The sequence below is a fragment of the Salmo salar genome, chromosome 19 (genome assembly GCF_965601325.2).
Source record: "Salmo salar chromosome 19, fSalSal1, whole genome shotgun sequence".
In the NCBI taxonomy this organism is placed as follows: domain Eukaryota; kingdom Metazoa; phylum Chordata; class Actinopteri; order Salmoniformes; family Salmonidae; genus Salmo; species Salmo salar.
The window spans coordinates 28791875-28818901 of record NC_138309.1 but is presented as its reverse complement, the minus strand read 5'-3'; the positions used below and the strand labels follow the sequence as shown (position 1 = coordinate 28818901).

At 42.2% G+C, this 27027-nt stretch overlaps 1 protein-coding gene across 1 annotated transcript in view; it reads left to right on the top strand.

The window, feature by feature from the left end:
* Positions 1-27027, top strand: part of LOC106578707 (plexin domain-containing protein 2) — a 171327-nt gene that overhangs the window by 111745 nt on the left and 32555 nt on the right. Inside the window, exons 6-9 of the mRNA XM_014157836.3 lie at positions 8303-8421; positions 9771-9870; positions 22098-22193; positions 22892-22973. Of these exons, the coding sequence (XP_014013311.3) occupies positions 8303-8421; positions 9771-9870; positions 22098-22193; positions 22892-22973 (397 nt within the window). The remainder of the gene's footprint in view (positions 1-8302; positions 8422-9770; positions 9871-22097; positions 22194-22891; positions 22974-27027) is intronic.

The window sequence follows — 27027 nt, the reverse complement described above, 5'->3', positions numbered from 1 at the left end:
TATATCACATGCCCAACTTTTATTTTCCTGCATAAGTAAAATCAGGATTATGCCTCTACTGCCATTCATCCCAATTAAATGGCACCCTATTCCCTATATAGTGTGCTGCTTTTGACCTGCTTTTTTATGTTCACTACACAGGGAATAGGGTGCCATTTGGGACGCACAACAACTTGGAGGAGGGAAAGTCTGTCTCTCTCACTTTAATAACTATTCATCAAGGTGCCGGCAAGAACCTTTTGGGTTGCCACACCGGCGGAACCTTTTAAGTTCTGAAAAGGGTCTTTGAGGAACCCCTGTGTAAAGGTTAAAACCTGAAACTATTTGTGATGGGAGGGGTTACATTTTTTACCTTTTTAATAATATATTGTAAAGGTGGCAGCCTATCAGATTGGAGGCTTGGCTTTCAGATAGTTATTTTTCAAATCAACTCAAATGATCAAACACATTTTATTGGTCACATACACATGGTTAGCAGATGTTAATGTGAGTGTAGCAAAATGATTGTGCTTCTAATTCTGACCATGCACTAATATCTAACAAGTAATCTAACAATTTCACAACAACTACCTTATATACACAAGTGTAATGGAATGGATAAGAATATGTACATATAAATATATGGGTGAGCGATGGCCGAAAGGCGTAGGCAAGATACAGTATATACATATGAGATGAGTAATGTAGGGTATGTAGACATTATATAAAGTGGCATTGTTTAAAGTGACTAGTGATACATTTATTACATCCAATTTTTAATTGTTAAAGTGGCTAGAGATTTGAGTCAGAATGTTGGCAGCACTCAATGTTAGTGATGGCTGTTTAACAGTCTGATGGCCTTGAGATAGAAGCTGTTTTTTAGTCTCTCGGTCCCAGGTTTGATGCACCTGTACTAACCTCGCCTTCTGGATGTTAGCGGGGTGAACAGGCAGTGGCTCAGGCGGTTGTTGTCCTTGATGATCTTTTTGGCCTTCCTGTAACATCAGGTGGTGTAGGTGTCCTGGAGTGCAGGTAGTTTGCCCCTGGTGATGCGTTGTGCAGACCTCACTGCCCTCTGGAGAGCCTTACGGTTGTGGGCGGAGCAGTTGCCATACCAGGCGGTGATACAGCCCGACAGGATGCTCTCGATTGTGCATCTGTAAAAGTTTGTGAGTGTTTTTGGTGACAAGACAAATTTCTTCAGCCTCCTGAGGTTGAAGAGGCGCTGTTGCGCCTTCTTCACCACGCTGTCTGTGTGGGTGGACCATTTCAATTTGTCCGTGATGTGTACGCAGAGGAACTTAAAACGTTCCACCTTCTCCACTACTGTCCCGTCGATGTGGATAGGGGGGTGCTCCCTCTGCTGTTTCCTGAAGTCCACGGTCATCTCCTTTGTTTTGTGGACGTTGAGTGTGAGGTTATTTTCCTCACACCACACTCCGAAGGCCCTCACCTCCTCCCTGTAGGCCGCCTTGTCATTGTTGGTAATCAAGCCTACCACTGTAGTGTCGTCTGCAAACTTGATGATTGAGTTGGAGGCGTGCATGGCCACACAGTCATGGGTGAACAGGGAGTACAGGAGAGGGCTGAGAACGCACCCTTGCGGGGCCCCAGTGTTGAGGATCAGCAGGGTGGAGATGTTGTTTCCTACCCTCACCACCTGTGGTCAGCCCGTCAGAAAGTCCAGGACCCAGTTGCACAGGACGGGGTCGAGACCCAGGGGCGATAGTCGTTTAGTTCAATTACCTTAGCTTTCTTGGGAACAGGAACAATGGTGGCCCTCTTGAAGCATGTGGGAACAGCAGACTGGGATAGGGATTGATTGAATATGTCCATAAACACCTCAGCCAGCTGGTCTGCGCATGCTCTGAGGACGCTAAAGGTTTTAGGCCACCTGTTAGCGTAAATGTCATCCCTGCTCATCATGTTACGTATGTACACTGGATTTTTTTTAATGCATATTAACAATTATGTTTACATATAGTAATAAAGTAGCAACTATTCCAGCTTTTGGATTTGATAGGCTCTTGAAGAACTATGTAAGCCTCAGCATTCAACCTTAACGTTTGAAGACAATACAACAGAATAGATGAACAGGAATGACATTTACTCTAACGGGTGGCCCCCAAAATTAGATATCTTAAAGCCACGCCCCTACTAAGCCACGCCTTCATTCCAGGTAACCCCTCAATTAACCAAAGGTGCAAATATGAACCAGTGACTAGCAATGGTTCCTTGAGGAACTTCAGGGGTTCCTTGATGTTTTCAAACTTTTCAAACATTTCAAATCCCATGCAGTCATCTTTGCTCTGTCGACTAGTACAATCTTTTCCCCAGTGTGTCGATAAATATTTATTTGACCTAGCTGTCTGCAGCATTTAAGAAATTTAGTGGAGGGAGAAACAAGACTAGTGTGTGCTGTGCACCAGTTCTCACACAGTGTATTTTTAGCAGAGGACTTTAAGTAAGCTCAGAACTTCTATTAGGCTTCCCTTATAGCGCTACCTGGTGGAGCTTGCACGACCAGTTGACAACTAAAGAATAGCCACCCCACTCTCCTCTACTTTACCTCCTCCCATCTTCCTATACCTCTATCTCTATACTGCTTGATTTTACCCTCAATTACTCCCTTTCTCCCTCCCTACCTCCCCATCAAAAACATAGTCAAAGGAGAGTAGCGTTGCATTCCCAGACCCCTGTACACAGCCAGGAGCCATTTTCTTTTTTTAAATAATATGTTTATTATTTTCCAATAAAAATAAATAAAAAAAGACAGTAATACAAACATTGACATTCATTGTACTGTTGAATGGGATGGCCAATTTAGAGGACAAAACAAAACTCACACATACACAAAATAAAACAAAATCCTATTAGGTGGTACATGTATAAGAAGACAGCATATAGTCATTACAAGCAGTGTAGTTAAGACAAATATAAATATTGAGTGGAGTACAGCACAGAGTAGCAGCAGATCATCAACCTAGTTATGAAGCGGGACTAGACCTTTTATCCAGTATTGGCTGCCATTTTTTGTAAAACGTTGGACTTCTTTTGGAGGTATTGAATCTTTTCCATATGTATTACATTCCCTAAATCCCGTAACCACATTTCAAAGGTAGGTACAGTCTCCAATTTCCAAAATTGCAATATGAGCCTTTTGGCTAATAGAGTACAAAGAGAGACAGCCTTCCCTTCCTGGTTATTCCCATCAACTTTACCAAACAGAGCGATCAATGGGTCTGGGGCTAGAACTCTATCGAAGGCATTAGAATAAGTAATCAAAAATGAGAGCCCAGTAAGCATGTAACTTAGGATATGTCCAAAATAAGTGGGTCAACATCCCCCCATCCTGCTTGCACCTCTCACACAGTGATGAGGTGTCCGGGAATATTTTATGCAGTTTTACTTTTGAGTAATGTAACCTGTGTATCACCTTAAACTGAACAAGGTTATGTCTGGCATTCACTGAACTGTGGTTTATATTCCTGAGAGCTTCTACCCAGTCCTCATCTGAGATTTCTGAACCAAGTTCTTGTTCCCAAGCCCTTTTAATAGTGTCTGTGGATACCTCTATGTGGACCTGTAGCACATCATACAGTCTAGAGACCGACCCTTTTGAATGGGGTTTGACAAGGAGCAGGCTATCTAATGTAGGATTATTTGGCTTAATGCCATACTGTGCATATGTGTCCTTAAGAAATTCCTGATTTGGAGGAATCTGAAAAAATGTGTTGTTGGCATGTTAAACTTACCCTGTAATTGTTGAAATGAAGCTAACTGAACATCAATGTATAAATGATCAATTGTTGTGAGCCCCTTCACCCTCGACTGTGAAAACACCATATTATCCAATGCATGGTGGAAAGCATGATTCAGGCAAATTGGGCTGTCAATGCATACAGTGGGTATGTTAAGAAAATACCTAATCTGTTTCCAGATCCTAAAAGAATGACAAATGACTAGATTACAGTCATAAGTGGCTTTTTTTACATATGATGGACTATTAACAAGTGTAGGGAGTGAGGAACGTTGACAGGAGGCCTGCTCAATGAAAAGCCATGAAGGCATATCATTCTGTCGCATCCCAGGTAAACTTTCCGCCCAGAAAGACACAATGTTCAGATTAGCAGCCCAATAGTACAGTTTAAAGTGAGGAAGGCCAAAGCCCCACTCTATCTTGTACCTGTGTAAATGCTTCTTTGAAATTCTGGCTGCCTTGTTATCCCATAAAAATGGAATTACTGTTGAATCCAATTTCTTAAAATAGCTTTGTGCTATATCGGCACATGCACGAATGCGAGTAGCAAGGGGTTCCATGGCTATAGCGAAGAGAGCAGGCGAAATAGGGCACCCCTGTCAGCAGCCCTTGAACAGGCGGAATGACTGCGACATTTCCTGATTGGTTACCACGGACGCCATTGGGTGTGCATAAATAATTCGTATCCAATTAATGAATTCCTTTCCAAACCAGAAATGCTCCAGAACCGACATCATAAACTTTCACTCAATTTGATCAAATGCCTTCTCTGCGTCAAGAGCAATTACCACTGCCTCAACTTTATGATCATGATATGCTACGTTGAAAAGGCGTCTCAAATTGTAAAATATATGTCGGCCCGGGATAAAACCTGTCTGGTCAGGGTGAATGATGTCAGAAATATATTTTTTCAATCGGTTTGCCAATATCTTTGTCAACACCTTATTTTATATGGGGAGTAACGACACGGGGCGATAAGACAACATCTCCATGGAATCTCGATATTTTTTCAAGATCAGTGCTATTATAGCCTTATACAGTGTTTGGGGGAGTTTGGCATTTTCTTTGGATTGTTTAAACATTCGCAACATAAGTGGAGCTAGACTGGCGCAGTACTTCTTATAGGATTATTTTACATATCTATTGGGCCCAGGGGCCTTGCTGTTTGGAAATTGTGCTATCGCTGTGTTAATTTCCTCTAAAGTTATCCCAGCATTGAGTGCAGCAGCTTCCCCCCTGTCTAGTTTAGGAAGTTCACATTCAGCGAGAAAGCGTGCCATAGTTTGTGGATCAGTAGCATTGCATTTTGATTGATATAGCTCTGAGTAAAACTGAGCAAAGCATTGATTAATATCCTGCGTACCTGTTACTATTTTACCCTTCTTGTCTTTTATTTTGTGAATAGCTCTAGATGCCTGTACATGCCTTAGCTGTCTTGCTAATAATTTATGTGGTTTGTCACCCAGTTCAAAATAACTTTGTTGCGTTCTAGCAAGTAAAGAGCCCACCCGTTTCGAAAGGATGGTATTGTGATCTTCTTAAGGACTGTATTCAAGGAATTCGTCCTAAAAAACGTTCTCCTGTTCCCCTAACTCTCTTTCAATTTCTCTCAGCCTAGTATTGGCGCGTTTCTTCCTCCCTGATGTATAAGAAATAATGTAACCTCTAATCACAGCCTTTAGAGATTCCCAAAGGGTGGAGTCGTCAACATCCCCCGTGTCGTTAGCTCCGAGGAAAAAGGCAATCTGCTCCTTCAAATACTGACAACAAGTCTCATCTTTCAACAGGTATGCGTCTAAGCACCACGGTCGCCGACCTGTAGACATAGTGTTGAGTTTCGCACCATGGACAGAGGAGAGTGGTCCGTAATTAGAATAGGGTGATAGGTAACCGACGCAGCTGCTGAAATTAGTTTGGAGTCCAGCAAAAAAATGTCAATTCTGGAATATGATTTATGAACTGACGAAATGAAAGAATAATCCCTATCTGATGGGTGTGTCAGTCTCCAAATATCGACAATGTTAAGGTTTGTCATCAATGTATTTAGACAGATACTGGCATTTGATTGTAGAAGTGACCTTGATAGCTGTTTATCTAAAAGAGGATCTAACGTACAGTTAAAGTCACCTCCAACAATAACACTTGTATCCAAGATATTTGGCGTGGCCTTATATACCCTTTGAACAAATAATGCATCATCGAAGTTGGGTCCATATCAATTGACCAAGGTTATTGGTTTCGAATTCAATGTACCAGCCACAATAATATACCAACCATTAGGATCTGAAATCAAGGATGAGTAAACAAAAGGAGTGTTTTTCCTTATCAGGATTGCTACCCCTCTCGCTTTTTGCATCAAAGTTAGACTGGTATATCTGACCGATCCAGCCGACTCGTAGCTTGGCCTGAGCGGAGCGTTTAATATGAGTTTCTTGAAGAAGCACTGTCAGCGCCCAGTGATTTAAGATAAGAAAAAAACGTAGCTCGTTTCACGACATGCCCTAACCCATTACAGTTCCAGCTGACTATCTTTATTCCACTAGGTCTACTCTGTACTCGGTCACTATGTGGCATTTCTTATTTTAGAGAAAATTGTTGCTGTCATACAAAGCCCTAAAGAAAAACGTCCCGCCTTACAGGAGCTTGTCATGCCACCTGTATTAATAAATGTGAACATAAAACACAGACCCCATCCCCCCTCCCGTCCCTTTACTGAGTGACTTCCCCAAACGAAGCACTCCTTGACTAACACACAAACCTTAGGGTGTCTAGACATACAGCTTGAACTAACTCGTCGTCTATAGATGCTCCGCATATAAACTAATATTAAATAACACTTAACTCTCACGTTAGGGGGTGAGTGGCGCTAAAACATGATAGGCTAAACATTTCTGATCTTCTGATCGAAAAGACAGGCAGGAAATTCAAACACATTCCTGGCCTGTATTTGGCCATTTAGCCAGTTGACACAGCCGTTCTGTATCCTCAGCCAGGGAGCTTGCTTGACAAGAACCGATCTTGAATGCCACTCGAGCATTTCCAATCGGGCTTTCAGGGTTTTGTTGTCATTTTTGAACGTTGCACACTGTTTCTCTATGTGCTGTAGCCTGGCCTTGTGATCGACTGTCGTCTGCTCAACCTCATGCACCCTTCTCTTAGTTGCCTTCACAGTTTCAGTCAAATTCCCAATACTCTTTGAGATATCAGCCAACCTTGTGTCCACCTTCTTGCTTAGTGAGTTTATGGCAGCCAGTATGTCACTGAGTAGGTTCTGTGGGGAACTCTTGGGAGCTAGCATCTTCAGCTAACTCCTCGTGGGTCGGCGATGTTAAAATTGGTTCGTTGTCTATCTCATTCAAATGATCTTGTTTAGCGCCCCCTTTTTGGTGCCTTTTCCCTTTGTCATATTGCCAAACAATGTTTGAAGTTATAGGTTGTGAGAGGTTAAGATAAATATCAATTTGTTTCAAAATAGAGCGGAGCTCTAGTACAGCACGTCTACTCCATAGCACGCTCTCTAGCGTGCGTGCCCCCCCCCCAGGAGCCATTCTCAGTTAGATAGAGAATTCAGAACAGACAGGGTGTGCCTTGGTCAAAAGTAGTGCACTAGATAGGAAATAAGGTTCCATTTGGGATGGAGTTACTGTAACAATCACAGACATGTCCCTGTCCTCTCTACATCCAGCATACAGCCCCATGCCCTCGCCAGGCCATTGACAATCCTGCAGCATCAACCCCATGCAGAAGCCTTCTGGTGGCCAGATGTGGATTATTATGGGGTTTCCTGTAGCACTAGACTCCAGTACTCCTAGCTGTCAGCAGAGAAACAAAATCTCCACTTTACTTTGGATGTAGAGTGGGGCTCTGGGTGTGTGAAGGAAAAATGGATTACTTGTGTTAACAAACCTTTATTGCTCTGGCTCCCTTCCAAATGACTGTCTGGTTGCACAGGAGAACGAAGACATCACTTTCACGTCCAAAGGCTCTCCGAAGTCCACACTAAATCAAAACAGCATAGAGATGAACGTGAGGCCTGCATTCCGGGGGTAGCTAGTACAGTACAGTGCCATAAGTTCCATGTGAGCTTCCACCTGATTCTTCAAAAATACTTTAAAGCAGCCTGTTATATCATAGGGAGTTTTGCTAAACTGAAATACACTAGGACTACATGTCTCTTTATAATCAAAAAAGGTGAAACTGATCTCCCTGTAGAGTCTATGGTAACAGGGAAGACACATGTCGCAACTCATTTTGGCTACCCTGGGTGCCTCAGGCAATGTTTGAAACTTAAGGAGCCTTCCCTGCCTTTGGTCTCCCTGATTTTTATCTAACAGATCTCTATGTTGTTCTATACGGTCTGGAATGGTTCTTAGTCTGGTTCTATATGGTCCTGTGTGGTTCTAAGGGGTTCTGTGTGGCACTGGTTGGTTCTATCTATGTGGTTTTATGTGGCCCTAAGTAGTTTTATGTGGTTCTGTGTGGCCCTGTGTAGTTTTATGTGGTTCTCTGTAGCCCTGTGTAGTTCTGTATGGCTGTGACCGTGTCCCTCTCTCTCTCTGTCAGGCACTGCTCTGGTGGTCCAGTGGGATCATGTCCACCTGCAAGACAACTACCACCTGGGTAGCTTCACCTTCCAGGCCACACTGCACAGCGATGGCAGGATTGTCTTCGCCTACAAAGAGGTCAGTCTCACTCTCTCTGTTCCTCTCTAGGCTTTATCTCCCACTCACTTTCTCTATTTGCTGCTCCTCTCCCTCTCTCCCTCTCTTTCTCACTCTCACTGCTCATCTCTCCGTGTATCTCCCATAGGGGTGTAGGAGTGACATGGCGTCACACCTATCTCGTGAGAAGCAGGGAATTCTTCACACCGACCCTGCTCTCTCTCTCTTCTCTCTCTCTCCGTCTCTTTCTGTTCCCCTTTCTTGCTCTCTGTTTCTCTCTCTGTTTCTCTCTATCTCTCTCTCCTTCCTCACCCTCACTTCCTCTTGGTGACAGAGCACTTATTCAATTCTCTTGTTGATTGAGTTGATAAATAAAGCGCTGTGCTCATCAACCTCTGTTTTCACTCAGGGCACGATGTGTCGCTACCGTGACTGACAATTTAATGACTGTCGTTATTGACGCTCCCTCTGAAAATATTACTTAATCTCCCCATTCTGCTTCCATATGTTAAATATGGTTAATAACAGTCTAACTCGTGCCGCAAGTTTTGGATCACTGTAACATCGCTGCATGTGAGAGAGATTATGTTTACTAAATACTGTGACGGTGCCTATTAAAATGTCAAAATGGGAAGAGGGAGAAAAATGAACTGAATGCAAGAGAGTGGAATCAAGAGTGACTTCTCTGTCAGATAAATGTCTAAATGTGTTAGGCCGCAATTACGGAATCCATTGAATCAAATTATTACATCTGTTATACATCTATCATAATCACAAGCCCCATAAAAGTTATCTTTCAAAAGAGGTATTTAAAAAAAAAAAAATTCTCTCTTCCATTTCAATCAGGGAGTACTTCTCTTTAACTCTACTCTTCCACTCCACTTCTCCACCTCCATGTAAAGACAACCCTCACTGCGGCTTTTACTTCCCATACTTATTTATTTCACTTACTTTTGCCACACTATAAATTTCTCTCTCCTAGGATCTCAACATTCTCAAATTTGAGCCCGCCAGACTTGTTTTGCAGAGCTATTAATTTGCGCCTCCATTTTGATGGATTTCCTGGGAGATTAGTCAATTTTAACAAGCTCTTTGTTCTTGCCAGTAAATTAAGTCCCATTGTTTGTAGGATGCTTCACAAATGGCAACCCACTCCCTATATAGTGCACTACTTTTGACAAGAGCCTGTAGGGTGTAGGGAATATAGTGCCATCTGGGACACATTTCCCACAACCCTCCATCAGCATCAGGAACTGTCGGGCCTCTGTCTGGTTTGGGTCTGTTTGGGTCCTACTCCCAGCAGGCTCAGTCAGATAGACAGGTCTGGTGGCTGGTGATGGATGTCCGTCTCCCTCCTCTCTCTCTTCCAGATCCCCATGGAGGTGGCCCAGATCAGCTCCGTCAATCACCCGGTGAAGGTGGGCCTCTCCGATGCCTTTGTGGTGGTCCACAGGATCCAGCAGATACCCAGTGAGTATCTGCTGATGCAGAGAGTGCACTGCGTCACTGCACACAAAGACGTGCACACAAAGACGTACACACACACACACACACACACACACACACACACACAGCACACACACACACACACACACACACACACACACACACACACACACACACACACACACACACACACACACAAACACCATGACTCACTGCGTCACAACACACCAGTAGTGGTTGGTGTCACTTTGGATTGGAGGGCAGGGTCATTGTAATGACTGGAATGGAAGGAATGGAACGGTACCAAACACATTAATTCCATTCTAGCAATTACTATAAGCTGTCCTCCCCTCACAATCCTCTCATACACCATCACAAGCAAGTTAAACTTTTGGTATTTTTCTCTTCTCAATGCTTCTCCCTTTTGGGGTTTAGTTCAAGCTTTCGCTGCGGCCTCTCCAGCAAAGTTTTCACCTCACAGAAATGGTATGAGTATGGGCACAGGTCCAGATTTGACTCTTTGCATGAGGTTCCTTCCAATTCAGGCCAATTAAAGTTAATACAACGTAGAGCAATGACGAGAAACTCAGAGTATTTTCAAAAACAGCTAGACACCCTCAGGAGCTTTATTTTCAAGTCTGTGAAAATAATGAGTAGTCAAAAATGATGTATTCATTAGTTTAATTGCGTGTATTGATGATATGTTCATAGGACTTGTCATTTGAAGAATCTATTTGTTGCACTTAACGTTTTATAGCTAGTTATTTATCCAATTACATTTTTTTTAAATCGACTTTGTCTGGAATTATTGAGTCGTGGGTAATAATTACCTTTAAGATTCCCTTTCGGAAAAACCACATGAATTTCACATGTGATCTGATGTGAAGTTAATATGATAACACATGAGCATGTGAAAACATGATCTCATGTGAAATAAATTTGACAACATGTGGATATAAAATGTCAACATGTGACACCATGAAACTACACGTGACAACATTTGAACGTTTTCCACATGTAAAACTGCTAATTACATTTTCAAAATGTAACGTTTTTCACATGTGAAAAGGCAATTCCACATGTGAGAGTTTGATTTTTTTTTTTAAGGGAAGTAATGAAATGGTATGACAGGTTTTATGGTACTGTTAGCAGTATGCTGTTCAGCTAAAATAGTGTAAACATCTTTAATTAATAAACGTGATTATAATTGACATGATCACTTAGTGCTGACTTTTACTTTGAAGTCCAAAGTGTAGTAATACAGGTGAAATCAGTTATTGACACAGACATGGTGGCTCAGCAAGAGATCGGAATGCTGTGAACCAAGAGGTTGTGAGTTCACATTTAAGGTGAGGACATGTTGAATAATAATTACTGTATAAATAAACATACACAATGTAATCCTTTATGTAAAATAGTTAGGTTTAAAATACTGCGTCTGTGTGACAACTTTTTTGTTTGCTGGGCATCACCTGTGAAATCTCGTGAAAAATATCCACACAACTTAATGTGAAATATCATCATGTGAAATGTTCCAAAACTAGACGGTTTCACACAATTTCACATATGAAATAAAATGTTACAATGTGCAAAACGTGGACATTTCTCATGTGAAATCATGTGGTTTTTCATAAGGGTCACCCTATTCCCTATATAGTCCACTATTTTCTACCAGAGCCATATGGGCACCACATAGGGAATAGGGTCCGTATTGAATATAACCTCTGTGGTCAGGAAGAAAGGGCTTAAGTGTTGTTAAAAGGGGGAATTCAAAGCTGCTGCTCAGCTACACTGTGAGTGTTGATCTTCCGTGGTTGTTGATTTTCTCTACTTCTCTGAAGACTGTGGGAATGGGGTGCTCTTGTTACAGTAGCTACAGCAGCTCTCCCATAACACTCCTGTAGACAGTATTGAGAGTTCTTAGGCCTCCAAAGGACTTATCTACCCTCTTTGATGCAGCCTCGGTAACGCTCAGCTGGTGAAAACAGACACCTCGGGTTGCATCCCAAATTGACACCCTATAACCTATATAGTGCGCTACTTTTGACCAGAGCCCAGTGCACTATGTAGGGAATAGGGTGCGATTTGGGATGCAGCCCCCTCAGCTCTCCTACTGCAGGTAGGGAGGAAGACAAAAGGCCTGTCTGGGGCAGGGAAGGGAGGAGAGGAATGCAGGGATGAGTGTTAAACATGAAAGATGACACCCAGGGCGGTGTGTGTTCCGAACTTCCTCAGGAAGCCCTACTGTTGTAAACTGAAAGACTGCCTGCCTGAAACAATGTAACATGCTGAGTCAGCTTTCTCACAAACCTTTACTGGGATGACTTCTTTACTTCCTTTGGTTTAAGGGACATACTATACAGGGCAAACAGTAGTACAGTGCTCCCTCGGAAGTAAACTATTAGTTTAAGATCACATTTTCTGTATGAGAGGCCTCTCGTTTGGAAGTGATAATAATATACTGTAATATAATAATAACATACTAGTTAATGAGAAGATGAAGGACCAGGAAACGGCCTAGAAACAGATTATCGGTTGTGAAGATGGTGACTGTCCTTGTTTGACAGTCTCCATATCTGCATGCATGGAAAAAAAAAACATGGTTTGACACATTTGTATCATATATCTCATATACCTAGTGAATGGTGGCGAATGTGATAGGTGAGGAGAGGACAGGTTGACGGTCGGTGGGTGGGTGAGCATTTGTTGTCTCTCTCTCTGTCTCTCTGTCTCTGTCTGTCTCTCTCTCTGTCTCTCTGTCTCTCTCTGTCTCTCTGCCTCTCTCTCTCTCTCTGTGTCTCTTTCTCTCCTCTCTCTCTCTCTCTCTCTCTCTCTCTCTCTGTGTGTGTGTCTGTCTCTCTCTGTCTCTCTCTCTCTCTCTCTGTCTCTCTCTCTCTCTCTCTCTCTCTCTCTCTCTCTCTCTCTCTGTGTGTGTCTCTCTCTCTCTCTCTGTGTCTCTCTGTGTCTCTCTGTGTCTCTCTGTCTCTGTCTGGAGAGAAAGGTCAGGATTAGCATCTTGGGGCATCTGTCAGTCAAAAGGGCTGTGGGGTGTTTACACGTGTATTTATTTGATTTACAACTGCACAGGACCAAGAAAAAAAATCTAAACTGAAATTGAGATTTCATACTTTAAAGTATGGCTGGACTACATTATTCAAAATACTAATTAATTTGGTTGGAGGCAATGCTTTGCATTTACTGTGTAATTTATCTCACCTGCGGTAAGCTGCAGGTGCCTACAGGGTAAAAATATCCCTTCAACCTGTTTTGAAAACAAAAAACGGAACATTCTGCTCCATTGTACTCCATTGTAAAGTCCAATATATTTGACCGCATCTGAAGCTACAGGTTTGTTTACACACGTTACAAGGCAGTGTTGTGAGAAGAATCACAGCTGTACTGAATTTGATTGTTGTAACTGATAGATTCTTAAAGAGATGGACGGGATCTTAAGCACCTACAAATTCGTAACATATCATACGAATTGCAGGAAACATAACATGGGAGTAACATATCATACAAAATGCATTACAATGTACACAATTGTGTACAATTTTTGGATACACGTTTTGACTCGTGAGTGCTACTTTCAAAACTACTGGCTGAAATTGTACAAAACCTTTCTAGCATCACTTTAAAAGGGAAAAACTGTTAGAATCAGAGGACTCAATGTTTAGGGAGCAAGTGGGTAAAATTGACTGTGCTGGATAGTGTAGGGGTAGACAGTGCCTGGGAAGCCTTTAAAAGTAGATTCCTTGATGTGGTGAATGTGATGGCTCCCATTAGACAGGTCAGAGTAAAGCAGAGATCTAGCCCTTGGTTTAATCATGAGATTCTAGAATCTATACAAATAAGGCCTTAAAGACATGTAAGAATTCTCAAGAGCAACCTGATTTTCTCCTATATAAACATCACAGAAATGAAGCACATATCAAAATGAATGAAGCTAAGAGGGGTTACTTTGCGGATAAAATCATTGAGAACAAAAATGACCCTAAAAAGCTTTGGAAATCATTTAAGGAACTAGATTGTAGTAGTACTACCAAAAACAAGCTAAACAGTATTGGACTGAACATCAGGGGGGAGATGATACTGTATATGAAAAAGCAGAGGTTGCCAATGAATTCAACAATTTTTTTACTACTGTTACCAGCAAGCTGGTTAGCAAGCTGCCCACCAGTTCTGGTTTGTATGGAAACGACCAAGTCAAGAAGTATTATGTCCGAGTTAGGAGTTCAGCCAAACTTTTTTATTTTGCAAAGGTAGAAACAGCAAAAGTAGCTGGTATGCTAGCAGAGTTTAAATGCTCCAAAGCCACAGGCCTGGATAATATTCCTGCAAGGTTTCTTAGAGATTCTGCTGAGCAAATTGCCCCTTGTATTACACATATTGCTCTCTTGAACAAGGCATCTTTCCCAGGGACATGAAACAAGCTAAAGTTATACCTCTGTATAAGAAGGGGATAAAGTCTGACCCTGGGAATAACAGGCCTGTGTCTATCCCCAGTATGACATCAAAGATCAAAGTCAAGAATATGTCAACAAACAAAGTCTAATGTATGATTTTCAGTCGGGTTTAAAAAAAACCTACTCCACTGATTCATGTCTACTTTACTTGACTGATTTCATCAGGAAAGAGATTGATGAGGGAAATCTGTGTGGAATGGTACTGCTTGACCTACAGAAGGTCTTTGATACAATTAACCACTGTCTCCTAATCTCCAAACTGGAGGCACTGGGGTTAAGCAGTACCCCTCTAAGCTGGGTAAAGTCCTATTAGGGAGTAAGTAGTAGAGGTTAGTCGTTCACTGTCTCAAGCAAAACCAATGAGTTGTGGCATTCCACAGAGGAGCGTGCTTGGGCCTCTACTGTTTTTACTATATATAAATGATATGAAAGATACTTGTTCTTGCCATCTTTTCCTTTATGCAGAGGACTCTACACTTCTGGTGTCTAATAAAAGTTAAAATATGTTGGAGAGCATACTTAGCACAGAGCTTACTTACATTAGCAAATGGCTTGGAGATAATCTCTGCACTTAGGTAAAACTGAGGCAATTCTTTTTGGGTCCAAACCTAAATTGTGTAGGTCCTCTGAATTCAGAGTAGAGCTAGGGGGTGAGGTGCTGACTACTAAAACCTCTGTTAGCTACCTGGGTTGCATCCTTGATGTAAGCTTGGGAGGTGTGAGCATGGCCACTAAAGTGCTAGGGAAGGTTAATGCTAGGACTAAGTTTTTGGCTAGAAAATCCAAGCTGCTTGATAAGGACTCCATGAGTGTGCTAGCCACTGCCCTCATTCAATGCCATTTTGACTACGCTAGTACATTTAAATATACATTCTTTTTTGCCAGAGAATAATATGCATGCACCACATATGCACGCACCACTTTTCCATTTTTTTCTTTTTTAGAATTTTTTTAAACAAGTTTTGTTTTCTTAATTTCACTTCACCAATTTGGACTATTTTGTGTATGTCCATTACATGAAATCCAAATACACATCCATTTAAATTACAGGTTGTAATGCAACAAAATAGGAAAAACGCCAAAGCGGATGAATACTTTTGCAAGGCACTGTATAGGGGATAGGACGCCATTTGGGATGCAACCTAAATCTGCAACAGCACAGTGGGATCTGGTTCAGATGGCTACTTTGAGCTGAATTCCTGCTGTGATATCCCAATCCCCACCACTGCATGGAACTCATTTGTTATTCTCTGGCAAAAAAAGTATGTATTTTTAAATGTAGATTAACTTTAAGGACTGGTTGTTCTTTTAGACACAGTTAGTATTGAGCATGTCTAAAATCTTCACTGCTGATACTTGTAGTATTAAGAAAAAAAAGTCATGTATTTAGAATAGAGTGATTGCTTGGTGGTTTTAGCCTCCAGGTCTCAGAGCATAACATAGGTAATCCCAAATGGCACCCTATTCCCTTATAGAGTGCACTACTTTAAGAAGAGCCCAGGCAGCTGGAGGGCTGAGTAATCAGTGTTGAGGAGTCAATAAGTGTTTCTGCTGCCAATTAACACATACTGGCCTGAGCACACACAGCTAGTGCAGCCGGAGAGGATCCCTCTAACCCTCTCCTTAAGCCATGCTCAAGTTGTGGAATTTAATATTTTATGCTGCTAGCTAGCTATCTCCAGGCCATGGCGTTTGGGCCATGGCGTTTCGGCCAGACGCACGGACAGCCAGACTCCCAGTCACCCTCATGCATTATTCTGATGAGGTTATCAAAACCAGAAGTGCCTCAGTCATTTTAATACCTGTCTGCCTGCTGACGTGCCCTCTTAAGTCTTGTCAGACTGTGTTTTCTTTTGCTAATTCACTGCGGAAGCTGTGGTACAATAGCAGGCCCACAATTAGCTCACCTGACTATTATACCGTCAGAGCTCAGATAGAGGTCCTTGCGTTTTCATCATATCCATTCATTTTATGATATTGCTGAATTTCCATGTCCAATGTCTGTATTTGTATTGTATTTTGGGGTGATTGCGTAGATTTCAGGGAAGAGATATTGGAAGTAATTTGCTCAAAGCTAGAGATCTCGCCGTGTGGTAGTGAGGATTCTGAATTAATGAGACGGTGAAATGAAAGCTGCATGATTGTTATCTTGATGGCAGGAAATACACTGGCACGGAACTATAGCTTTTATATTGGCTGAGTGAGTAGGAAAAGAATAGGGAACTAACCTCACTGTCAGGGTCCTATGTGATATTCTGTTCCAGACAGTAATTATTATTATCACTGTGCTGTTGGAACAGTGTGAGTAATGAAAATCTACCTATTTTCTTCCTCCCGGCAGATTTGGACTCCACTGTCCTATAGGAAAACAGGCTCTGGCAATAAAGCACTATTCTGAATTTAGATTACCTCATCCCCTCATTGGTTTTTAACTCGTTGCACAAGGTCTCCATGTCACATTTCCATTGATTCTCATCCAACTTGCAAGGGTGAATGAATAAGAAATCATTTCCTGGTCTGGTTTTCAGATTTACATTATAGATCATTGTTATAAAGGAGTCTTCTTAGAAGAAAAGGTGCTATCTAAAACCCAAAAGGGTTCTTCGGCTGTCCCCATAGGAGAACCCTTTTGGGTTCCAAGTAGAACCCTTTTGGTTCTAGGTAGCACCCTTTTGAGTTCCATGTAGAACCCTTTCCACAGAGGGTTCTACATGGAACCAAAAAGGGTTCTCATATAGGGACAGCTAAAGAACCCTTTTCTAACCCTTTTTTCTAAGAGTGTAGGTGTGTACCAGACCAGTAGCCTATTATCCATTGTATTTTCCATCTGGTGAGATATTGACTGGGCCAGTGCATTATTTAGTCGATTATGGCCTAATTGACCTTTGTGTGCATAATTGATGTTACACTTCTGCAAAACTCCTTTTGTTTGATGTATTGGAATAGGGCAGCTAAATCTTCATTACCGCTTGTTGATGCTTAGGCTGAGACAGCCTGTATTTGCTGTAAATTATAGCTTCCTCCCTCCCAGGCTATGGGGTGAAATTTTCCCTAGGTGCAGATCTAGGATCAGTATTCCCTCCCCTAATCCTAATCCTTAACTGTTTCAGGGATTGCCAAAATCAGCGTCTAGAGGACATTTTACCTACTCTTCCCATCGCCTGGAGGAAAACTGAGCCAGGCCACAGAGTCTGGACAGCCTGCACACAGAGGAGCATTCCCTGTCAGGCAGACAGTGAGAGACCTCCCCCCTCCTCTGGCCCATCCATTCTATCATTACACTTTATAATCCCACTGCCTGGGGCTAGAGGAAGCAAGCCATAGGGAAGGCAAGGAGAGGGGTACTATTCAGGGTAAAGTCAGCTGATACAGTAGCTAGCTAGACTTACTGTACGGTTACCTTGCCTTGGTCAGATGTTTTTGGTGCCGAAACAAAGCAAGAAACACACACAGTGACTGTTTTTCACACATTTTAATAGGGCATACTGTCTCTATAGTTCTGTATTCTCACCTGTATTAGAAAAATGAATACTCATGGGCTGTGTCTCAAATGGCACCTTATTCCCTATATAATGCACTGCTTTTGACCACAGCATTAAGGGCCCTGGTCAAAAGTAGCCCAGCTAGCACATAACATTCTGAGAACGATCTTGGTGAGAGGGTGTTTGTCCTATGGTTATTTTGCATGCAACCTTCCCCCAACTTTCTGGGAATGGTGCAGGATAGTTGCATGGCTTTGTAACATTCGCAGCACATTTAAGAAACGTGTCACTGGTGTAGAGAGGAGTAGGCAGGAGGCAGTCGCAGGTTTAGAACTACTGAATGTATTTCAAATCAAATCAAATTGTATTTGTCACATGCGACAAATACAACAGGTGTAGACCTTACAGTGAAATGCTTACTTACAAGCCCTTAACCAACAATGCAGTTTTAAGAAAATACCCACCAAAAAGTAAGCAATCAGAGTAACATAATTAAAAGAACAGCAGTAAATAACAGTAGCGAGGCTATATACAGGGGGTACCAGTACAGAGTCAATGTGCGGAGGCACCGGTGTCGAGGTAATTGAGGTAATATGTACATGTAGGTAGAGTTATTAAAGTGACTGTGCATAGATAATAACAGAGAGTAGCAGCAGTGTAAAAGAGGGGAGGGAGTAGCCATTTGATTAGGTGTTCAGGAGTCTTATGGCTTGGGGGTAGAAGCTGTTTAGAAGCCTCTTAGACCTAGATTTGGCGCTCCGGTACCGCTTAACGTGCGGTTGCAGAGAGAACAGTCTATGACTAGGGTGGCTGGAGTCTTTGACAATTTTTAGGGCCTTCCTCTGACACCACCTGGTATAGAGGTCCTGGATGACAGGAAGCTTGACGCCGGTGATGTACTGGGCCGTAAGCGCTACCCGCTGTCCAGGTGTGAAAGGACAGAGTGGAGTACAATAGAGATTGTGTCATCTGTGGATCTGTTGGGGTGAATGTAAATTGGAGTGGGGCTAGGGTTTCTGGGGTAATGGTGTTGATCTGAGCCATGATCAGCCTTTCAAAGCATTTCATGGCTACAGATGTGAGTGCTATGGGTCGGTAGTCATTTAGGCAGGTTACCTTAGTGTTCTTGGGCACAAGGACTATGGTGGTCTGCTTGAAACATGTTGAAAATGGCTGAGGTTGAAAATGTCAGTGAAGACACTTGCCAGTTGGTCAGCGCATGCTCGGAGTACACGTCCTGGTAATCGGTCTGGCCCTGCTTCCTTGTGAATGTTGACCTGTTTAAAAGTCTTACTCACATCGGCAGCGGAGAGTGTGATCACACAGTCGTCCGGAACATCTGATGCTCTCATGCATGTTTCAGTGTTACTTGCCTCGAAGCAAGCATAGGAGTTATTTAGCTCGTCTGGTAGGCTTGTATCCCTGGGCAGCTCTCGGCTGTGCTTCCCTTTGTAGTCTGTAATAGTTTGCAAGCCCTGCCACATCCAATGAGCGTCGGAGCCAGTGTAGTACGATTTCATCTTAGTCCTGTATTGACGGTTTGCCAGTTTGATGGTTCGTAGCGGGATTTATTATGAGCTTCCAGATTAGAGTCCCGCTCCTTGAAAGTGGCAGCTCTACCCTTTTAGCTCAGTGCGAATGTTGCCTGTAATCCATGGCTTCTGGTTGGGGTATGTACGTACAGTCACTGTGAGGATGACCTCATCAATGCACTTATTGATGAAGCCAGTGACTGATGTGGTGTACTCCTCAATGCCATCGGAAGAATCTCGGAACATATTCCAGTCTGTGCTAGCAAAACAGTCCTGTAGTTTAGCATCTGCTTCATCTGACCACTTTTTAATTAACCGAGTCACTGGTGCTTCCTGCTTTAATCTTTGCTGTTAAGCAGGAATCAGGAGGATAGAATTATGGTCAGATTTGGTCTAGAGTTTTTTCCCCCTCTGGTTGCACATTTAACATGCTGATAGAAATGAGGTAAAACTGATTTAAGTTTCCCTGCATTAAATTCCCCGGCCACTAGGAGCGCCGCCTCTGGATAAGTGTTTTCCTGTTTGCTTATGGCGGTATACAGCTCATTGAATGTGGTTTTAGTGCCGGCATCGGTCTGTGGTGGTATGTAGACAGCTACGTAAAATACAGATGAAAACTCTCTAGGTAGATAGTGTGGTCTACAGCTTATCATGAGATACTCTACCTCAGGTGAGTAAAACCTATGTTATTAATGTCGTCGTTCAGCCACGACTCAGTGAAACATAAGATATTACAGTTTTTAATGTCTCGTTGGTAGGATATACGTGTTTTCAGTTCGTCCCATTTATTTTCCAGCGATTGAATGTTAGCTAGCAGTACGGATGTAAAAGGCTGATTAGCCACTCCTCGCCTGATCCACACAAGGCACCCCGATCTCTTTCTGCGAAATCTCAGTTTCTTTCTCCAACGAATGACAGAGATGAGGGTCTGTTCGGGTGTCTGGAGTATATCCTTCCCGTCTGACTCATTAAAGAAAAATTCTTTGTGCAATTCGAGGTGAGTAATCGCTGTTCTGATGTCCGGTAGCAGCAACATTATGTACAAAATAAGTTACAAACAATGCGAAAAAACAAACAAAATTGCACAGTTGGTTAAGAACCAATAAAACGGCAGCCATCCCCTCTGGCGCCATCTCCCTAGTAAGCACCATAGATCAAAGCGGGACAAAAATGTTGTCTTGCTCAAAATGTATCTTCATAAACAAAAAGGCACAGGGCGAACCCAAAATGCAAAATATAAAGTACTCAGGAAATAGTAGGAGAGATTCCTCTCAGGAAAACAAGTAACATTTACAATGACCGACAAAGACAAATACAGTGATAGAGTGGGGATTGGAACCAGGTGTGTCTAATGATGACGAGGCAAGTCCGGGGTTGATGAGTGAAGGACGTTTGCCAGCAGTAGGTTCGGCAGCAGCTAGAAGGCCGGCAACTCCGAATGCCTGAGCTAGACAGGAGGGGGAGCCAAAGTGAAGGCTGGTGTGACGAAACTTAACAAAAAGCTTACTTTTCTTAGTATTTCATTACTTTAACAGAACGTTTCGTAAAAGTTGAAGAAAAAAAATCAAAATGGTTTGACATTGGGAATGTTCTCGAATTGTTCAGAGAACTTTAAGAAACAAGTATTTCAACACAACGTTTCCTACAGGTTTCTGCATCTGCAGATGGATAACATCATAAGACAGAATAGAATTGGGGATTTAGTGGTTTTAACATTACATTGGCAGTATCTTAATGCACGCAAAAGGATACATGGCTTTCCTCTTAGATCAAAACTAATTCATATTGGTCAATGATGTAAGCGTGTATACAGTAAGTGTATATGATGAATGGGGGTCGCTAGCAGTCAAACTCATTGCAGTATATGTTCCACAGCCACGGAGCTGTGTATTGAACTGCCATTTCCCAGCTCGTTGCTCATGAAAATGTGTGTATTATACAAAATGTAATATATCAAAAAATGTCATACGGCTTGATAAAATAATTGTTCTCACTGATTTACTGTAGAAACGACCTATTGTATTCCAGGAATTTCAGTCACTTAACACTGATTTAGCCATACCAGATAAATTACTAGAATTAAGGAATAAACTACCAAATCTGTTACATTTATGAGATTACAATGGTAGAGCTATGCCTTTATATGAATATATAATACTTTGAGCCTTTCTCCCTATACATAGTGTATAGGGAGAAAGTGGGCCATTTTACAGTGGGATTGAAAAAGCGTTTGAGTTATAGGGTCCAGGGAGGGACTGCTGCTCTTCCGCTTACCTTGCCTGGTGACTCCTTCTGCAGATGACTCTAGTCACTGGTCTGCACCCCAAATAGCACACTATTCTCTACATAGTGCACTACTTTTGACCAAAGTGGGCCATGGTCAAAAGTAGCGCACTATATAGGGAATAGTGTGCCATTTGGGAAGTTGCCTGGAGGAACTGGGGGCTTTCAACAGGGACTCTGATTGATATCAGCTCTAGTGGGACATTGCTTCCCACCCAATTGCCAAGTGGCAGGCTCTCTGTTGGACACAAACAGAGAGAGGGAAAAATAAATAAAAAATAAATGCTGTGGTAGCTCTCTTCCCTTATGGCCTGATTCTTCCTCTCTGTTCTCTTCTTATTTTTCTCTCGCTCTCTCACTCACTTCTTTGGGGACAATTTGTCCTAGTTTCAGCTCTCTGAGGAAGATGACAGGTGTTTTTTTTCTCTCTCTCTCTCTCTCTCTCTCTCTCTCATTCCTTCCCTCCCTCTCTCCCTCACCACATCCAGATGTTCGTCGGAGAACGATCTATGAGTACCATCGTGTGGAACTGACAAAGACCAAAATCACCAACTCTACAGCAGTGGAGATGATGCCTCTACCGAGTAAGATGGATTCCTCTAAATAGACATGGCTCACGATATGATATATGATAATGACAACACAAGTAGGCCCCAATGAACTAGTCTAGATCGTAGACCTTGTCATAGGTGAAATATAGAGGGGTCTGTTCAATGTCTGCCTAATAGATTTTTCCTCAGACTGTATCCCATCATTTCAGGGACGCTTGTGTGTCAAAACTCCTCTCTTTAGAATGATCTTGCATTAGCAAACTACAACTTTCTAATTATCCACATATGGATTTCTATGTTGGTTTTGACTTGTTCAGCTCTGGGCCCATATGTATCAGGTGTCTCAGAGTTGGTTTGCTAATTTAGTGTCAGTTGTTTAGCCTTTTAGATCACAATGCATAAGATAACATGGACAATGGAGACCTGATCCTAGATCAGCACTTCTATTCTGAGATGCTTGATAAATATGGCCCCGGTTATGCATTATCAAATACAACATTCTAAGTTGAATTTTTACTTGTTAAGAGCTCTGGATCAGTGTTGTGAGTCAGCAGACATGGGTGTGTTGTAACATATGTGTGTTGTGATGTGCGTGTTGTGACGTGTGTGTGTGTGTGTGTGTTGTAACATGTCAAATAAAATAAAAATGCATTTGTCACATGTGCCGAATACAACAGGTGTGTTGTAACGTGTGTGTTGTAACGTGTGTGTGTGTCGTTTTCCCTCCCTAGCGTGTCTCCAGTTCACCAGCTGTGACAGCTGCATCTCCTCCCAGATCAACTTCAACTGCAGCTGGTGCCACCTCCTTCGCAGGTCAGACACTCCTCTATACCCCTCTTGTCTTTGTCTCCATCTCAAATGGCACCCTACTACCTATATGTTGCGCTACTTTTGACCAGAGCCATTTGGGACACGGCTCATGTCTTTTTCTCTCTTCCATCCAACACTAAATATTTCTGTTGATCTTCCCCTCAATCTCCTTCGCTCGCTCAGTCCCTCTGTCCTCCCTCTCCCTCCTTCCAATGTTGCTATTACCTCTCATCACTTAGTACCTCTGAGATGTTAGCTAGCTACTGAGTGTGAGGTGTATGTATCGCATCTGGCTATCATATGGAGTCTGACCCTTCCCTTCCAGTGGACTATTCCCTCTGAGCTCAATTACTGCATCCGGAATGGCAACCTATTCCCTATATAGCGTGCTACTTTCGACAATAATTCCTGGTTATAATTATGGTGCACTATAAAGGGAATTGAGTGCCAGTTGGGACAAAGTTAGTGAGTCCTGGTGATGCTCTGTTGGTTTCTCTTCCTGATGATGTGCAAAGGAAAGGCAGGTAGGATAGCAGAGAGAGAGAAAAGCATGATATTCCACCCATTATTCTTGTTTTTGCGACCTAGACATCCACTCTCTCACACCTACTCTGTCTTTCCCCCCCCCCCCCCCCCCCTCCCTTCTCTTCCCCCTTCCCATCAACCATTTGTCTTTCTCTTTCACACTCTCGCACAAAAAGTTAAATATTGGAGACCGTGTAAAATGTTATTGCACAGATGGTGTATTTCCTGCCATGTGTGAGATGTGAACGATGTAAGTTTGGACAACGTTGTGGCAGTGTTGTTGGGGCGTTGTTTAAGCATTTGATCCAAGTTACAAGCCATTAGTTATCAAGTGCACTGAACAGTTTTGGGCCTCAGTTCTTGGAAAATGTCTACGGAGTTAGCGGAAATGATTTGCTCAGTTGGACTACTATTATTTCCCCTTCTCATATGTCTCTACACTTTGGCCACTTCCTAAATGGCACCCTATTCCCCACATAGTGCGCTACTTTTGTAAAAAGGGTGCCATTTGTGAAGAAGCCTTTAAGTGGCTTATGCATCCATTATTGAATGACGTATAATTTATTCTGAGTGACGATGCACAATTTAGGAGATGTCCCCTACAAGGAATTTGTGAGGTGCCAAAAGGTCAGGGTTTAGCCTTTTCCTCTGTGTCCTCTCTCCATCAAACTATACTACTACTAATAATACAGTCATGTGTGTGTACATTTTACTTCCTGGTGGCCCTGGGAATCAAAACCATAATCCTGGCACTGTGAGCGCAATGCTCTACCAATTGAGCCATACAGGACCACAATTGCCAATCTACATGTATTCTGTATCCCACAGAGCTGCGGAGACAATCTACACCTGAATTATAATGATCTAATTATGCTGCATTTTAATGAGATAGAAACGTGCCCGTGCTGCATCACATGGTTGGGGCTTGCTCCATCCTTTGTATCCTTCAACAACAAACTTCAATGGAAAAGGCAAACGAATGCACAGTTTAAACAAGCCAATTTAAATGCGTTGCAGCATTGTTGGGCCGCGGGTTAATGAATGAAAGACACCTATGATTTTAGAGAACGGCTGTAATGAACTATATCTCCCTCTCTCTGGCTTTACTCTCTTTCTTTTTCTCTGCCTTTCTGATTCTCTTTTTCTCCCCCTCCCCTCTCTCTCCCTTTCTCTCGCTCCCCCACTCTCTGGAAAGGTGAATGCTGGGTGTTTTCTCCCCCATTGCATTTCAGGCTAAATCAGCTTGTTGCTGCCTCTGATGTATGCAAGCTGAGTGCTGGGCTGGGTTGGACAATTAAAAGCGTGTTGGAGCTAATAAAGCATTCAAGGCATCGCTATGGACCAGCGACTGGCCGTGGTTGCCAATATTGCTGAGAGCTAATTTGGTGAGAAGAGACGGTCGGTGCGGGATTTGTTTACTTGGAATACCCAGTAGTTGTGCATCATGACTGTAATATCAAAATTACTGCCACCACATCAAAGGTGGAAGAGACTTCAAAGATGAAAAGTGTTGCGCTTTAATAAGTTGTGGCCACTCTGTATTTTATTCAATCACATTGCATCGTTTGTGGGAGATAGATTGTGTGTCGTGCCAAAAGTGTAATCATGGTCTCATCATTCCTACACACTCTGATAAGTAGCTATGTTGACCCTGTGAGCTCTAGCTTGCATAGCTCGCCCAGCTTGCATAGGAATTGAAAAACTGTATGGTTGAAGGACATGGGGGAAAAGGAATGGCTAATAAGTCTGGCTGCACATCTGGCTGGCTGGCTGACTTACTGCAAATTGAGAAATTATGTGACTCAACAAAATGAAGAGGAAACTGTATTCTGAGGCCAAGATCAATGATACAAAGAATAATGGAAACCATTTTTGAAGTACTTTAAATTAAATGATGGGCAGAAAGACAAATTCAACTCCATCTTTCATTTAATCAGATGGCTTATTCGTCACAAAACCAGAAGGACAAACGTCTCTGCAGCACTCCACCAATCAGGCCTTTATAGTAGAGTGGCCAGACGGAAGCCACTCCTTAGTAAAAGGCAAATGACAGTTTGCCAAAAGGCACCTAAAGGAATCTGACCATGAGAAACAAGATTCTCTGGTCCGATGAAACAAAGATTGAACTCTTTGGCCTGAATGTCATGTGTCAGGTCTGGAGGAAACCCGGCACCATCCCTATAGTGATACATGGTGGTGGCAGCATCATGCTGTGGGGATGTTTTTCAGCGGCAGGGACTGGGAGACTAGTCAGGATTGAGGAAAAGATGAACGGAGAGAGATCCTTGCTCAGGATCTCAGACTGGGGTGAAGGTTCACCTTCCAACAGGACAACGACCCTAAGCACACAGCCAAGACAACGCAGGAGTGTCTCTGAATGACCAGAGCATACCAGACCTAGATACTCTGTCTAATTGCATAGTATCTACAGATTGTAAGTTAAAGATAAATATTTTTACTAAAAGTATTATTATATATATTGTTGATTGATTGTCTATGGTTTTCAAAGTCTCCCAACGGTTCTATTTGTCGGGTTAATTTTAGATAAATGTAATTTTTCAGCCCTTCCTGATCATGTGACCAGAAACAAGCTACATAGGGGCAATACCAAAATAAGTGAACTTGTGATTTTGTTTCTCCGTGGCAAAATCTGCAGAGCTGAGATGGTTGTAAAATGTGTTTTGTATTTATTATTATTTTATTTTTTTAAAGGTTTGAATCAGCATTGTTTTGCGTATCAGTTCATAAACCATGTGCCACGGAATCAGCGTATCGGAAATCTCTTCCTAACTATTTTGCAACCTGTATGGCGCCGCAGTCAAAAGTTTGGTCCTCAAGTAAAATATATATATACTTGGGGGGGTCTTTAATAAAGGGCAGACAAACAACTTCCCTACCTTCTTCACTTGCCTCCTCCATTTTTGCTGTAATGCTGGTTGGTTGTAATTTTGGATAGGGCATACAAAGATTTTTTTATTTTTTATGTTCCATAAAGAATGTTGTTTTTTTATCAATTACTATATTTGAATATAAACATATTATTTGTTGTAATATTTGTTCTGTCTTTTCTGGAGGATGAAATTGGAATTGCGACCACCTTTGTATGGCTTGTATAAGAAAGGGCGATATTTTGAAAAAGGTTCCATTTTCAATTAACTGAAAATCCAGTTTGAAATAAAGGTTTGGTAATAATCAAAAACATTTGGAATTGAATCGTATACACTGAGTGCACAAAACATTAGGAACACCTGCTCTTTCAATGAATGACTGACCAGGTGAATCCAGGTGAAATCTATGATCCCTTATTGATGTCAGTTGTTAAATCCACTTCAATCAGTGTAGATGAAGGGGAGGAGACAGGTAAAAGAAGGAGTTTCATGCCTTAAGACAATTGAGACATGGATTGTCTATGTGTTCAATTCAATATCAGGGAGGTGTTCCTAATGTTTTATACCCTTTGTGTATTTGGTTTCAACAAATGTAGTGTTTTTCAATTGAGAGAATCTAAGTCATTTACTTGTTACCAGTTGAG